The sequence below is a fragment of the Ananas comosus genome, linkage group 5 (genome assembly GCF_001540865.1).
Source record: "Ananas comosus cultivar F153 linkage group 5, ASM154086v1, whole genome shotgun sequence".
NCBI lineage: Eukaryota > Viridiplantae > Streptophyta > Magnoliopsida > Poales > Bromeliaceae > Ananas > Ananas comosus.
In genome coordinates, this window is record NC_033625.1 from 5,898,842 (window position 1) to 5,914,300 (window position 15,459).

General features: G+C 40.2%; 2 protein-coding genes across 5 annotated transcripts; one reads left to right on the forward strand and one right to left on the reverse strand.

The window, feature by feature from the left end:
* LOC109710824 lies at positions 3,626–7,719 on the forward strand. The gene is made up of 2 exons (XM_020233601.1): positions 3,626–4,855; positions 6,571–7,719. Exons 1-2 carry the CDS (start codon positions 4,319–4,321, stop codon positions 7,210–7,212), a joined length of 1,179 nt encoding a protein of 392 aa, XP_020089190.1. The 5' UTR covers positions 3,626–4,318; the 3' UTR covers positions 7,213–7,719.
* LOC109710425 (pentatricopeptide repeat-containing protein At1g10270-like) lies at positions 10,121–13,942 on the reverse strand. 4 transcript variants are annotated; one of them, XR_002216349.1, is made up of 3 exons: positions 11,397–13,756; positions 10,882–10,974; positions 10,177–10,567 (listed from the first exon to the last, which is right to left on the reverse strand). XR_002216349.1 is itself a non-coding variant. In XM_020232971.1 (2 exons), the coding sequence occupies exons 1-2, from the start codon at positions 13,629–13,631 to the stop codon at positions 10,550–10,552; spliced, it is 2,277 nt and encodes a 758-aa protein (XP_020088560.1). In that variant the 5' UTR covers positions 13,632–13,942; the 3' UTR covers positions 10,121–10,549. The 4 variants fall into 4 exon arrangements, 3 of the variants coding, with proteins under 3 accessions (XP_020088560.1, XP_020088559.1, XP_020088558.1); XM_020232971.1 differs by lacking the exon at positions 10,882–10,974 and having other exon boundaries at positions 10,121–10,591; positions 11,397–13,942; XM_020232970.1 differs by lacking the exon at positions 10,882–10,974 and having other exon boundaries at positions 10,121–10,567.

Below are 15,459 nucleotides of genomic sequence, written 5' to 3' on the forward strand. Positions count from 1 at the left end.
TTAGCGAAGAGGGAGGGAGGGGAGGCGACGGTATATGAAAAAAAATGAGTAAGAGAGAATTAATGAATTAATTAGAAATAAAAATAATTTGGTGAAGAAAAAGTTTGTTGGTAGGAAAGTTAAAATTAATTAAAAGTTTGTCGAAGGAAAAGAAGAGGATCAAATGCTGATGAAGGTGAAGAATAATTTGCCATTAAAAGTTTAGTAATGATAACGTTTAGATATATTAATTAAAAATATTAATTGAAAATACCAGGGATTAACATAAGTTAATAGATTAATGGATAGTATTATTTGATTAGATTCAATGAATCTTTGTAAAAGTAAATTTGGGATCAAATTCAATGAACCCTATGTGCTGTGGTTTAGTTAACGTAATTTTTCCTAATAAAACCACTGGAAATTAGATATTATTGCCTGCACCAGGTGTATCAACATTTCATACACCGCACTTGAAGCTTTAGAATTAAAATCCTGGGATAATTACTTGGATACCCTCCAGAGAGGTTGTAATATCATCCTTGTCCCTTTTAAAGTTTAAAATATTTTTAATACCTTTGTAAATACCAGGTATATTCTTCAATATCTAAATAAGCTTAAAATTTGATGAATTAATCCTAAAATTCTAATTTTAAATTTAGCAAACTTCTTATCAAGAAAATAACTTTCTTAATTTTAACAAAATTGTTAAAGAAAGAAGGATAACATAGAAGTGATAGATCATATACTTATTAAAAATAAACAAAAATCATGGTAAAAAATATAAAATTAAAAATAATTTCCAAAATTAAAAAATATTAAAAATTAATATGCAATATTAAAACATTGGCCTATAAGAAAAATTAATTTCATTAATTTAACTAGCGTTTAGTTCTCTTTTGACCAGAAATATATTTTATGATAGCAAATATCTATATATCTAATAGAATTTAAAAATTTTAGACATAAATTTCTCATAAGCAATCATTCTTTTCCTCCATTAAGTAGAACTAATTGTTCCTGAAATTTTCATATTTCAAAATATTTAATAGAAAATTTGCATAAAAAATCCACTTATTTTGGACTTTTGCAAAATCGGGCCACCTTTTTTATTTTTGCAGATTCGGTCCGCTTTTTCAGCAAACTGACCAAAATACCCTTATTACTTTTTCTCTTTCCTCTTTCTCTCTCTTCTTCGTTTCTCTCGTTCTTTTTTTTTTTTCTCGCCGGCAGAGCGGAGGCGGAAACGGTCCGTCTCACCTCTCACCCTCATGCTCTCGCCCTCGCCCTTGCCCTCGTCCATGCACCCCCCATCCTCCTCGCCTCCGACCCCGCCAAGGCCGCGCCGCGATTTTTTTTTTGGCTTTTTTCTTTTCTTTTCTTCTTCGACTCTTCTCCATCGTCTTCGACGACGACGCCTCTCGCCCTTCCCTGCCCTTCTCATCTCTCCCTCTCCCTCATTTTCTGCCGTCTCCGACGACGATTTATCTTCGCCGGCGTCGACGTCAACACCGTAGAGGTCACTGCGGCGCTACAGCCTAGGAGCGGGGGGTCCTTAGCGGCGTCGTCACCGGCGCCGAGAATGTGACAAAAAAAATTATAGAAAAAACAGAGAAAAAAATAAAGATAAAAAATTATATAAAAAGAAGGATGAAGATGAAATTGCATTTTTAATTACAAAAAAAATTATAAGTTGCACTATTTAAGATGTAAACTGCTGCTTTAAGATAAAAATTATACTCTTTGAACGAAAATTATACTATTTTTTATCTTAAACTGCATCCTTTTAAGTGATATTTATACTGTTCCTCCTCTTGTTGCACTGTTTCTCCTCTTGTTGCACTGTTTCTCCTCTTGTTTACACAGAAATGGTGTAACAAGAGGAGAAACAGTGCAACAAGAGGAGAAACAGTATAAATATCTCTTAAAAGAGTGCAGTTTTTCCTCTTATTGCATTGTTTCTCCTCTTGTTGTACTATTTCTTCTATTGTTTACACAAAAATGGTGCAACAAGAGGAGAAACAGTACAACAAGAGAAGAAATAGTAGATATATCTCTTAAAACAGTACAGTTTCTCATCTTATTGTAATTTTGTTTACACAAAAATAGTGCAACAAGAGGAGAAACAGTATATATATCTCTTAAAACAGTGCAGTTTCTCCTCTTGTTGCACTGTTTCTCCTCTTGTTACACTATTTCTCCTCTTGTTTATACAGAAATGGTGCAATAAGAGGAGAAACAGTATAAATATCTCTTAAAAGGGTGCAGTTTAAAATAAAAAATAGTGTAACAAGAGGAGAAATGGTGCAACAAGAGGAGAAACAGTGCAACTTTTGTTTAAAGAGTGTAACTTTCATCTTAATGGATACAATTTACATCTGAAAGAGTGTAATAAGAAGAAAAACAGTGTAAATATCTCTCAAAGAGTGTAATTTTCGTTTAAAGAGTATAGTTTTCATCTTAAAACTGCAGTTTACATCTTAAGTAGTGCAACTCATAATTTTTTTTACAGTTAACGATGCAATTTCATGTTCATCATTTTTTTTATATAATTTTTTATCTTTATTTCTTTTTCTGTTTTTTCTATAATTTTTTTTTGTCACCCTCTCTACCAACAGCCACGGTGCCGGCGACGCCGCCGCTAAGGACCCCCGCTCCGAGCCTGTAGCGCCGCAATGACCTCCACGGTGTCGACGTCGGCGAAGATGCATCGTCGTCGGATGCGGCAGAGAATGAGGGAGAGGGAGAGATAAGAAGGGCGGGGAAGGACGAGAGAGGCGTCGTCGTCGGAGACGGTGGAGAAGAGTCGGAGAAGAAAAGAAAAGAAAAAAGCAAAAAAAAAAAAAAGTCGCAGCGCGGCCTTGGCGGGGTTGGAGGCGAGGAAGGTGGGGAGTGCGTGGACGAGTGCAAGGGCGAGGGCGAGGGCGAGAGAATGAGGGTGAGAGGCGAGACGGACAGTTTCCGCCTCTGCTCTGCCGGCGAGAAAAAAAAAAAAAGAACGAGAGAAACGAAGAGGAGAGAGAAAGAGGAAAGAGAAAAAGTAAAAAGGGTATTTTGGTCAGTTTGCTGAAAAAGCGGACNGACGGACAGTTTCCGCCTCCGCTCTGCCGGCGAGAAAAAAAAAAGAACGAGAGAAACGAAGAGGAGAGAGAAAGAGGAAAGAGAAAAAGTAAAAAGGGTATTTTGGTCAGTTTGCTGAAAAAGCGGACCGAATCTGTAAAAACGAAAAAGGTGGCCCGGTTTTGTAAAAGCCCAAAATAAGTGAATTTTTTATGCAAATTGGCCTTTTTTTTTTTTAATAAATTGGGCTTATAAATGACAGAGAATGGCATCTATGGAATTTGATCACCAAAAATGGCATACGGTCCATGGGGGAGTACGGATACACCGGGTTCACGCACCTCCGTTGCCGCCCCTCAAATATCTCCGCAGCAGTAACGGGAAAAAACGCACTGCGGAAAGAAAAGAAACGAAACACCGAAAATGGACTCCACAGTAAACCCACAAATCACATCTTTCCCGACTCCTGGGCCCCACTTTTAAGACCTTCTCTTTGTGGTTCCGTTTCCGAGTCTCATTTCCGGTCTATGTTTCTTATACCCTCTCTCTCTCTCTCGTTATATCCACCTCGAACGTTTCTCCTCTCTCTCTCTCTCTCTATATCTCTCTCTACACTCGTCGTCGTCGTCGTCTTCGTGGAGTGTCGACGAGGAGATCGAGACGAGGAGATAAATCCGAGGAGGAAGAGGAGGAGGAGGAGGAGGAGCTTCGATCGCGATAGCGAGAGGAGATTCGCCGAGGCGCGGGGAGCGGAGCCCATCTTGTGTTACAAGAAGCCCCCTCCCCACCTCCTCCCCCCACTGCTCCCTCTCCCTCCGTCGCTTTCGATCGCTTCGAAGTTTCCGCTCCGATCCCTCGCTAGGGTTTGGAGCGCGTGGTTTGATCGGGGGGGAGGAGGAGGAGGAGAGGGGGGAGAGGGGGTGGATAAGATCGGGTGGTTTCTCATTTCGATTGGTCTAGGTTGTAGAGTCGTCGTCGTCGATTAGGGCTCTCATTTCCCCCGCTTCGTTTGGTGTGATCGAAGCCGTAGTCGTTTTCGATTTCGTTTTTGCTGTCGTTTTGAGTAACTTCGGGGTTTTAGGGTTCATGATTCCTGTTCCGACGTCGAAATTCGATATTTGGATGGTTTTCTAGGGTTTCTGATTCCCCGGTGAGATTTGTCTTCCAAAATTGTTCGAATTTTGTCCTCTGCCCTTCCAGTTTCCACCCAATTTCTGAAATTTAGCTTGAATTACCGATCATTGCTGTGTAAGAACGTAGAATTCAGAACCCTAGAACCATGTGGAGCGACGTGAAGCCGATTCTGAGACCCCGCCCTGACTCCAACGACGACGCCGATTACTTCCCCTCGACGCCGCGCAAGGACTGGTCGATCGGCGTCGCGAAGGTCGTCTCCTTCCTAGCCGTGTTCATGGCGGGGCTCATCCTCGGCTCCTCCATCAACGCCCACTTCGGCCGCTTCTACACCTCCCAAGCCGACCTCTTCTTCCCGAGAGCCGTGTACTCCGACTGTGACGGGAACTGCTTGTCCCTGAAGCACTTCATCAAGCCGTCACATTTGATGCATTCCATGACTGATGAGGAGCTCTTCTGGAGGGCTTCGATGGTGCCGAGGATGGCGGAGTACCCGTTCCAGCGGGTTCCGAAGGTGGCGTTCTTGTTCATGACGAGGGGAGCGCTTCCGTTCGCGCCGCTGTGGGATCGGTTCTTCAAAGGGCACGAAGGGTTGTTCTCCGTTTACGTGCATAGTTTGCCGGATTATCGGCTTAATGTGTCGAAGGAATCAGCTTTCCACGGCCGGCAGATCCCCAGCGAGGTGACAGATCTTCTACTTTTGCTCGTTCATGTATTCTTTTGCATTATAATGTCTTTGAAATGGCTGTTCGGGATGGCGTTTGGCGAAGCTTCTCTACTTGAGAAGCATAATGGTTCTTTGACAAATAGGACTTTTGGTTGTGGCAGGAAGCTAAAATGAGCTTTCGAGCCCACGAAAGAAAGCTCTTTTTGTAGTTTCTGTCTTTATCTTCCGCAGGAGTTGTTGAAAGCAAATGAATTTTAGCGAAGAAGCTGTTAGCACTTCCTTGAACTGGCCCTACCCAGACAACACCTTAGAAATAGAACTTAGCAGTGATTTCTAATAACCAGAGCAGGGTTTCAATGGAGACAGGAAATTCCCTGTTTTTCCGGTTGTGAGCTGGTCCTGAGAAAATAAAAGTTGTCCATTATCGTAGATCATTCTCTGGCTTTTACTCATGCTCTAGTCAATCTCGTGTTTAATGACAAAAAAAGGTTTGGATAAATGATATAGAATCCTCAACCGATGTTTGATAATGGCAATTTTGATCATTATAAAAAGAGATCCTTAGCTTCTGAGACTACAATATTGTTCCTTGCATATTTGAGAGTTGTAATTTTAACCTTATTAATTATGTTTTTTATAACTTTATTAGATATGTTTGTCAGAACCCTGAAAGGGTTTTGTACTATTAACAAATTTCATCTCTTTGTAATAAGACATCAGGTTTGCTTCTGCTAGATTTGCATAAATAAACTCTAACTAGTTCTAGCTACAATTAATTCCAGATTATGTCCATTTTACAAACTATCGGTAGTTTTGGAAACCAGAAAGCAACTTTGAAATTGTGCCAATTGCTAAAATTGTTTGTTTATTATGTAACCTATCAAACGATATATCATTACTTGAAGATTATGGCTCTAAAGTTATGTATCACAGACACCTCTATAAGCTCCCCGTGTCCGTGTTGGACACGCGCATGTCCAACACGGACTCATGTCCGATGTGGACACTCTTTGAACGCTCGTTCATTGCCAATTCATAGCGCATATAATTAAAAAAATATATACATATTTTTATTTTACTATTTTTATGTATATATAATGTAAGATGATAAATATTTTAACTTTTTGATGAATGCATTTATATTTTTTGGACACTTAAATAAATTACGTATATTCTAGAATTTTTTTCTTAAAATATATGAACTATCAATAAAAATTTTATTAACTTTCATTCGTATGAGAAATATAATAATATTTTATCAAAATTAATTTTTTATATATAATAAATAGATATTATTGTATTGATAATATTATATTTTAATAGCGGTGTCCAGGCCTTGTGCATATCCTAATTTTTTTGAAAGCAGCCGAGTCGCCGTATCTGAGTCGTGTTGTGTTTCATACTCCGTGTCAGTATTCGGGACGTCTAACTCTGAAGAAACTGATCTCAAATCCGACTATTCCACATGGATATGTCCCGAAAAGAATTGCAGAAGCTACTGTTCTAGCAGCAGCTACAACACTCAAATGCATATAAACATGTCCATACCTTTGCTACACCACTCCCTCTTATTCTCGGCTTACATCTCCTTGTGTCGATCTCTAGATCACTGACTGATAACCTTTCTTGTGATCTCTCTTGTGACCTGCCACTCTAAATGTTACCAAGTTTGCAATTATCAGTGACTTTTCCTTTAATTTTGCCATGCGACTAACAGCTTTTCATTGCAGGAAGTATCTTGGGGCTCCATCACACTAGTTGATGCCGAAAAGCGCTTATTAGCCAACGCACTGCTTGACTTCTCCAACGAGCGCTTTGTCCTCCTATCGGAAAGCTGCATCCCTGTATACAACTTCCCAACGGTATACGAATACCTAATAAGCTCTGCCTACAGCTTTGTCCACTCCTTCTTTGACGACTCCAAACAATGCAAAGGCCGCTACAACCGCCGCATGGCTCCTCTCATCAAGCTCTCTGAATGGCGAAAAGGTTCCCAGTGGTTCGAACTCAACCGCGAGCTGGCCACAAGTATCATAGCCGACCGCAAATATTATCCGCTCTTTCCAAAGTATTGCAGGCCCTCTTGCTATCCTGACGAGCACTATATTCCGACGTACTTGTATATGTTTCATGGAGGGTCGAATGCAAACAGGAGTGTCACGTGGGTCGACTGGTCGAGAGGTGGGCCCCACCCCGCGATGTACGGGGCGAAGGATATTACAGTGGAATTCATCCAGGCGATTAGGAATAATGGGACGAAATGTGAGTATAATTCTCAGCCGACTTCGGTTTGCTATCTCTTTGCCAGGAAGTTCGCTCCCGCTGCGCTCGAGCCATTACTCAACATCAGTTCGACGGTGATGGAATTTTAATCTTCTTTTTTTTTTTAATTCGAATCCTTTTGATACATTTGCGTCTCTCGCCCCTCGATACATGGAGATTAATAATGGTCATTTTTTCTGGATCATGGTGGGTGGAAGTTACCTCACTTCCTTTCAATTAGTTGCTAAACATTGAAGGCAGCAGCATGGTCAGTCTGCTGCACCTACTCTCTATATATTTTGGAATATTTCATACTAGTCCTCCACAGGTTGGTGCTTTTTTTTTTTACCCCTTTTTTCCTCCCCTAAGGACTTTGTTTAGATTACTAATTTTGTGAATACCACCTCATCATTCATTGGATTATTGTTATTTAGAAATGTCAGATGATAGATACCCAAAATATCAGTGTTGAATGCTTTTGATTAAAAGTTCGGGATTGGTTATTGGTTTATTGATAGACTGATACTGAAGTCTATAGTTTTTTTTTTTAGTTTTTTTTTTTCTCGGGGGGTAAAAATGTAAAGAACTTACATGAACTATGAGCCATTTTGATTCAACTATCCAACTTTTCACTGGCCATTTCTAGAGCAAGTGATAAAGAACTTGATGGTTGGTACTCGAGATCCTAAGTTTGAATTCTAGTTGATTCACATTTTCAGCTAAGTTTATTTCTAAATGAAATAAACAAAGCGGGTAGCGTGCTACCTATCTCTCTCTCAAAAAAAAAAAAAAAAATCCAACTTTTCAAAATTTTGATTTTATTATCGAGTTTTCAATTTGATGGATTTGAGTTCAACCAATGACATTTTGACTTCAGAATTTAAATGCATCATTTATTTTTATATATTTAGTTAGTATATTTTTTGCAATTCTTATAACTATAAACTCATTAAAATAAATATTTAGTTTAAATTTTGTAGTCAAAGTATCGTTGATTGATTCAAATCAAATAAATTAAAAGGTTAGACAGTAAAATTAAAATTTTAAAAATTAGAGTAGTCAAATCAAAATAGTTTATAGTTGATGTGAGTTACGTACATTTTTACTTTATTATTATTATTTTGAAATCAATTCATCTAATAGGTGTTCTGAATCATCTGAGCTCTTGCCTTTATTATGGGTTTTATTTGGAGCACTTTTTCCCACCACCAAACAGGTTTACCAAAATATGTTGAATTTGCTTTAGAAATGCCAATATTTGTTCAAACAGCTGTCCAGTGGTTGTAGTCTTGTAAGGCAACAGGTTTTCTTGATGGAAGCTTTCATTTTTTTTTTTTTTTATTGAGAATAAGAAGTATGTTGGTTGCTGGTTCTTTTCTACTGTGGATAAGCTGTTCCAGAGGATGGGACAAAACTGGCACTGTAAACTCTTAATTGAACTGAAGTAACTCAAGTTGATTAATCAACTGGAATTGAGTACTCTCAAATATATTGATTTGTAAAATAACTAAATTATTATCTGTTTAGCGCCCAAGTGATCTGGGTTTAGGAATGACTTCTCAAATTAGAAACCAAGTATGGCTGAAACCTCTAAGTTCGCGTTTGGTTCGAGTTATATAATATTATAGAGTATTCCAATATATCCAGTTATTTTGAATTTCTAAATAAGATTACTACTGATATTGTATTAGCGCGTTTAGTTTAGTGCAATAATGTAATGTTGGATTACAGTGTTTATAGTATTACTATGTTTGATTCAGTCTATAAAATTCAATAATTTTGACATTAAAGTACAATCCATTTCAAAATTGCCCTTAAAGTTAATTTTAATAAAGATCTTAGCGAAAAGATGTTAAGGAAGATACCGTAGTTGCCTGTCTGGTCCTGCTTCTCCTTCAACTTTCAGCTGAAGCCATCGCAAGTAGAGTTTCTGACAAACAAAATTTTTTAAATCTGTTACTTCTGGAAAGCAAGAATAAGAATATTCCAAGGTTTGGTACAATTTCTTTAATTTTTCTAAATATGAATATTACGAAATTAGATATGGGGGCAAATGACTATTCTATTCTCGCCCTAGTTGATTAGCTTTACAATGCACCCTGACCAGAAGAAGGATGAAAACTAAAAAATAAATTTCTGTTGTGTTGTCAGATAAAAATCTTCGATGTATACCACTAAACATAAATTTCTGTTAAACAAGTTTTTTTTTTTTTTTTAAAAAAAAAGACAAAAAATACGCAGCTACAAAGCTTCTTCCAACAGCACAAAGCGCTACATCCTACAATGAGCTCCTCTTTGCATAGAGTTTTGTTTTTTTTTTGACAAAACGACCCAAACAGCATTTCAAATCTCGCCAAAATTTGCAGCTGTTAGATTAGAAACTACAATCCAGCAATCAATCACCAATTACTAAGAAGAAACAAATTCGGAAAAGGATAATTCCCTTCCAGTTGAAGACACAACATAAAATCACACTACACAACGATTCGACAAGCTAGTTATAGTTTTTACACCAGCATTGAATTCTCAGCCTAAAACAAGAACCAGATTACAAACCAGAATCTGAGAGAGGAGATAGATCTCCATACACAACTACTACTAAAAGCTAACAAAGCCAACTAGTCTCCACCAATTTATTCTAAATTATTCGATGTATTAACTTCTTACCACAACATTACTAACACGCTAGAACAATGCACGGTGCAACGGTATTGATTCATTGCCAAGATTAGGGCATGACACTTACTTGTCTACTCCCTTCCAGCTCCTTTGCTTTGGTGCGGCGAAAATCATGAGATGGCCGGCCTTTCCTCTTCAACATATTTACATACTAATTCACTAGTAGAGAACTATCAACAACTTAATATTTCTTCATGATGCATAAATGAAATATGATAATATGTAGAACAGAAGAAGTGAGCTGACACAGGAGTACTATAATTGCATTCTAGTAGCAATACACCCACTTCTGCATATGCTAAAATAATTAGAGCATCTCAGGTTATACAAAGCGCCCAGTTGAGATCACTAAATAATTTACTATAGAATACATGAGAATCTTAATGCCCAGTTGGTGAGAAAAAGAAACAAAGTGAGACAAATAAAAGATATCCACTTGTTACAAGCATTTTAGTTTGCATTTTTCAGCTTCTTGTATCTCTTTTTCACTTCAAAATTGTTCCATCAATGTGCCTTTCTATCCCCTATATTATTTCATGCATGTACATATACTCTTGAGTATAGACAAACAAATACATATACAAATTTAGAGCTAAGCCTGATCTAGTCAAGCTAGCTTCAGGCTTGGCTTTTGAGTAGACCTCAATTTCTGATTGCTCAAAGCTTTCTTTCCACCAAACTATGAAAAGATATGTAGCTCCTTTCAGTTTTTCCCATTCCTAGCAGACTCAAATCTGCGACCCTGATCAATTTCTGTTTAATGGCATCTTATTTTTTTCCTAGCTCCTGTAGCATCATAAAGAGAAAAGACTACAGAATCCAAGAAAAGTGTCTGTATTAAAAGAACTAATATTTAACATCAAATAACATAACTGCGAACTGCCATACATGGCAAAGACAAAATGACAGCAGAATTAACTCAGCATTAATATGCTCAAAAGAACCGCTAGAAGCATAGCATGACATTAGGTTTCACATAAATAGATATGGGCAAGAATAACATCGACACAAAGAGCAACATAATAATGCAAGAGGAAAAGTTCCATGACATCTGAATCAAAACTTCCACAAAATAAGCACACGGGATACTTAAAACTTACATTTCCAGGGCAACAAAAAGAAGTTCTCAATTCTTGTGCAAACCAAAAGATATCACCTTAATCTACAAACTTTTTTGGTGCGCTTGCACATGCCTGTGAAGGTATGCGTGAAAGAGAGAGTGCACACAAAAAGCATAGAAAAGCAGGTGTTATATGTCATCATAGGAAATAAGCGTTCAAATGACAACAAAGCATGCCAAGCACACTAGATAGAAGAGAAAACAAGTTCTATAGACTATACTTTATGATCATTAATTAAGTTATGCTCCACTTTTTCATTACCTGGAGATAACTAAATATAAAGTACTAATCTACACCTTACTACGACTGACAAACAAACTCTCAGTCCTTGCACCATCAATCAGGATAGAATAAATACTGCAATAGATCCATTCTACATGGGGTTTAAAACAAAATCCTTTATGAGTCGCTATCCTCTTCTTTTTCTTTCCACGACAACAAGTTTATGTCAAATAAATATTTCTAGCTTAGAAATGTCTAGCTCAGATCGCTACCTGTCGGTCTTGGGATGCATCAAACTCTTGCTGGCCTTGAGGAGCATCGAACCCTGGCTTGCCTGGTGGAGCACCAAACTCATGTACGCCTTGAGGAGAACCAAACCCTGGTTGGTTTTGAGGAGCACCAAACCCTGGTTGAGCTTGAGTAGCACCAAAATCTGGTTGACTTTGAGAGGCACCAAAACCATGTTGGTCTTGACCAGCACCGAACTGTATTTGGCCTTGAGAAGCACCAAAACCTTGTTGGCCTTGAGGGGTAGCAAACCTTTGAGTCCCAAACCCATATTGGCCTTGAGAAGCATCATAACCTTGTTGACCTTGAGGGGCACCAAACCCTGCTTGGCCTTGAGGAGCACCAAATCCTACTTGTTGGCCTTGAGGAGCTGCATCATACCGTACTTGTTGACCTGGAGGAGCACCAAAACCTTGTTGGCCTTGAGGAGCACCAAAACCTCGCTGACCTTGAGGAGCACCAAAGCCCTGTTGGCCTTGAGGGGCACCAAAACCTTGCTGGCTTTGAGGAGCACCAAATCCTACTTGTTGGCTTTGAGGAGCAGCATCATACCCTACTTGTTGGCCGGGAGGAGCACCAAAACCTTGCTGGCCTTGAGAAGCACCAAAACCCTGTTGGCCTCGAGAGGTACCAAAACCTTGCTGGCCTTGAGGAGCACCAAAACCCTGTTGGCCTTGAGGGGCACCAAAACCTTGCTGGCCTTTAGGAGCACCAAATCCTAATTGTTGGCCCTGAGGAGCTCCAGACCCTACTTGCTGGCCTTGAGGAGCACCAAACCCTACTTGCTGGCCTTGAGGAGAACCAAACCCTACTTGTTGGCCTTGAGGAGCACCAAACCTCTCTTGGCCTTGAGGCCCACCAAACCCTCCTTGGCCTTGAGGACCACCGAACCTTGGCTGCGCTTGAGCACCAAACCCTGCAACTCTTGGAGGAGCAACAAACCCCGGCCGAACTTGTGGAGCGCCAATGCCCGGTCTCTCTTGAAACATTGCTTCAATCTCTTCTCCCTGACCTGCTTTCTCGAAAGCGTCCAGTACAAACCCACGGAACTCGGAGTTGGCAACTATCCGATTTCCTACCATCTCTTCCACTAACTTCCGGCATCGGTCCAAGTCCCCTTCCTCACACAGTGCTTTAACCAAAATCTCATAACTCCTAAAATCCGGCCTCATCCCGTTCTCCCCCATCTTCCCATAGATCTCTAGAGCATCACCAATCGCTCCCGCTTTCACCAACCCATCAAACACCTTGTTGTAAAACCCTACGTTGTACTTTGGGCCGTTCTCTCCGGCACCCACCAACTTCTCGAAATACCGCAAAGCATCCTCCTTTCTCCCCGCCTTAAAGAACCCATCGACAAAATGCCCATAGGTGAACACATCAGGGATCACGGACCTCCCAGGCATTTCCTCGAACAGCTTCTCTGCTTCCTCAAGAAGCCCATTTTCGCACAGCTTCCCAATGATATTGTTAAAGCACCCAACGTCCATCATGACGGGCTTCCTCCCCGTCCTATGGAACACCTCTATGGCCTCCTCAAACTTGCCCTCCTTGAAGCACTGGTTCACCATTACATTATACGTCTCCGTGTTCACGGCGGTGAAACTAGGCGGCGTGTGGTTGTCGAGCATGCTCTCCCAGAGCTTATTAGCCTCCTCCTTCTTGTCGTGCTTCAGCAGCGTCTCTAGCAGCACATTGCACGTGGCGGGGCTCATCTTGAACTGGCGATCGAGGAGGGACTGGTACGACTCCATGGCCTCCTTGTCCATCCCGCGCTTCCAGTACCCCTCCATGAAGGTGGCGTGGACGACCCCGTCGTAGACGAGGCAGCGGTCCTTGAGCTCGTCGAAGAGCTCGAAGGCCTTGTCCCAATTGCCGCGGTCGATGAACCCGGCGATGAGGTTGTTGTAGACCAAGGAGTCGGCGCCGTGGCCGCGGTTGAGCATCTCGCGGAGGAGGTCGATGGCCTCGGGGATGCGGTCGGAGTCGACGAGGCCCTTGGTGAGGTGGCGGTAGGTGACGGGGGAGGGGGAGAAGGGGGCGCGGTCGAGGATCTCGCGGTACACGGCGAGGGCGGTGTCGACGCGCGCGGCGTTGCAGTGGGCGTTGATGAGGATGTTGTAGGAGACGACGTTGGGGACGATGTTCGACTGGCGGAAGAAGAACTGGAAGAGGGCGGCGGCGTCGTCGAGGCGGGAGGCGCGGAGCATGGCGGCCATGGCGGCGTTGCAGGTGAAGACGGTGGGGCGGACGGAGGAGAAGACGGCGTGGCGGGCGGCGGAGGAGGCGGCGTCGAGGTCGCCGGAGCGGATGAGGGACTGCACGCGGTTGTGGAGGTTGAGGCGGGGGCCGACGAGGGCGGAGGTGGAGTCGGGGAGCCGCGGGGCGTTGGGGTCGCGGGGCGGCGGCCGGGGGGCCGACGGGTCGCGCCGGAGGGCGTGGAGCGGGGGCTCGATGCGGAGGCGCCGCTTCCGGCGGCGGCGCTCCGCCGCGGCCTCCTCGGCGGAGGAGAACGCAAGGCAGTCGGTAATCGCGCGCGGAGCGGGGCGGACGCCGCCGCCGCTACGAGGATCGTAGACGCGGCCGTACGGCAGCGGAGGAGGAGGAGGCGGCGGTAGAAGGACATGGCGGTGGCAGTGGAGGATTTAGGGTTAGGGTTAGGGTTAGGGTTTGGAGTGGGGACGAGGGATCGAGAGGGAACGAAAAACCCTAGCAGGGAAAGTCCATGGGGGAGAGTGGAGACGATAATATATGGAGGCGTGTTGCTAAAGCCCTATTAACTCTTTTGGTGAGTCAAAGGCCCAAAGCTAAAGCCCATACATTTTTTCTTTTTTAAAACAATAAAACTTTATTGGGCTTAAAATATATATAGAAGCAACAAAAAAAGAAAAAAAAAATTTAATATTTTCTGAAGTTCAAAATTAAAAGTCTAGTTGTTGAGTTGTTTTACATTTTTAGCTAATTTTTTTTTTAAAAAATAAAATTGATAGCATCTTTAAAAATTTAGTTTTATTGTATGTTCTTTTACATTTTTTTAATTTAATTTTTGAAAAATTATTTTCGACGTTGAGAGTATCGATACATCTGTGCACGGAACTTTTTTGTTCATCATTAATGCATTGTTTTTTTTTTTTTATTTGCAACCATTTAACTTTTTAATATAAAAACTTGAAACTAATTAAGCGGCGCATGAACAATCAAATTGATGGAAACACAGGCGAAGGCATGGTGTAGAAATGTGTAGACAAATCATATGGTAAAATCAAAATTTTTGAAGATTGAGTAGTTATTTCAAACGATCTAAAATTCAGGTTTGTTTCATATGTTTTCACCAGGTTTGTTTCATATGTTTTCACCATTTTATTTTTACTTATTTTAGTTTATTTATTTATTTAAAAAAAAGGTTAATTTCATACAGATTCCAATAAATATAGTGAATTACAAATATATCCCTGTAAAATTCAAATTTCACATATTATCCCTATAAAGTCTTAGGGCGTGTTTGGTTCGAAGTCGGAATTAGAATCGAAATTGTAATCAAAATAAGCTGGAATCGAAATCGGAATGACTCATTACCTAATTCTGTTTGGTTCATTACCTGAATTGGAATTGGAATAAATTATTCTCATTGTAAGTGTTTGATTCAGGTGGATATAAAAAACGTAATCAAATTAATATACTAATATTATCTTTATAACCTATTAATTTAAATTCAAATTAAAAATTAAATATTAAAAATTTACATCAAAATTTTAAAATAATGTCAAAATTTTAAATCTATTTTTTTTAAAAAAAATTAAACTTTGAAGTTGAGTGGATAATTCAAAATATGAAACTAAAATTTGATTTATCCAAATTCAAACTTAAAATTATAATTTAAATTTTAATTTGAATCCATAAATTTAATTTAAATTTGAAATAAAATTTGAATAAAACTTTATATAAATTAAAATTTAATTTAAATTCAAATTCATAAGTTAGATTCGAAATACTTGATTAAATTTTAAATTTTAATTTAAGTTTAAATTAAAATTTAAAATTATATAT

Bases quoted from the DNA above. Each gene is read 5' to 3' on its own strand.
- LOC109710824 (XM_020233601.1), top strand. From the start codon at position 4,319: ATGTGGAGCGACGTGAAGCCGATTCTGAGACCCCGCCCTGACTCCAAC. The intron at 4,856-6,570 runs GTGACAGATCTT...TTTTCATTGCAG, and splicing joins GCCGGCAGATCCCCAGCGAG to GAAGTATCTTGGGGCTCCAT.
- LOC109710425 (XM_020232971.1), bottom strand. From the start codon at position 13,631: ATGGCCGCCATGCTCCGCGCCTCCCGCCTCGACGACGCCGCCGCCCTC. The intron at 10,592-11,396 runs GTAGCGATCTGA...TGGATTCTGTAG, and splicing joins ATGCATCCCAAGACCGACAG to TCTTTTCTCTTTATGATGCT.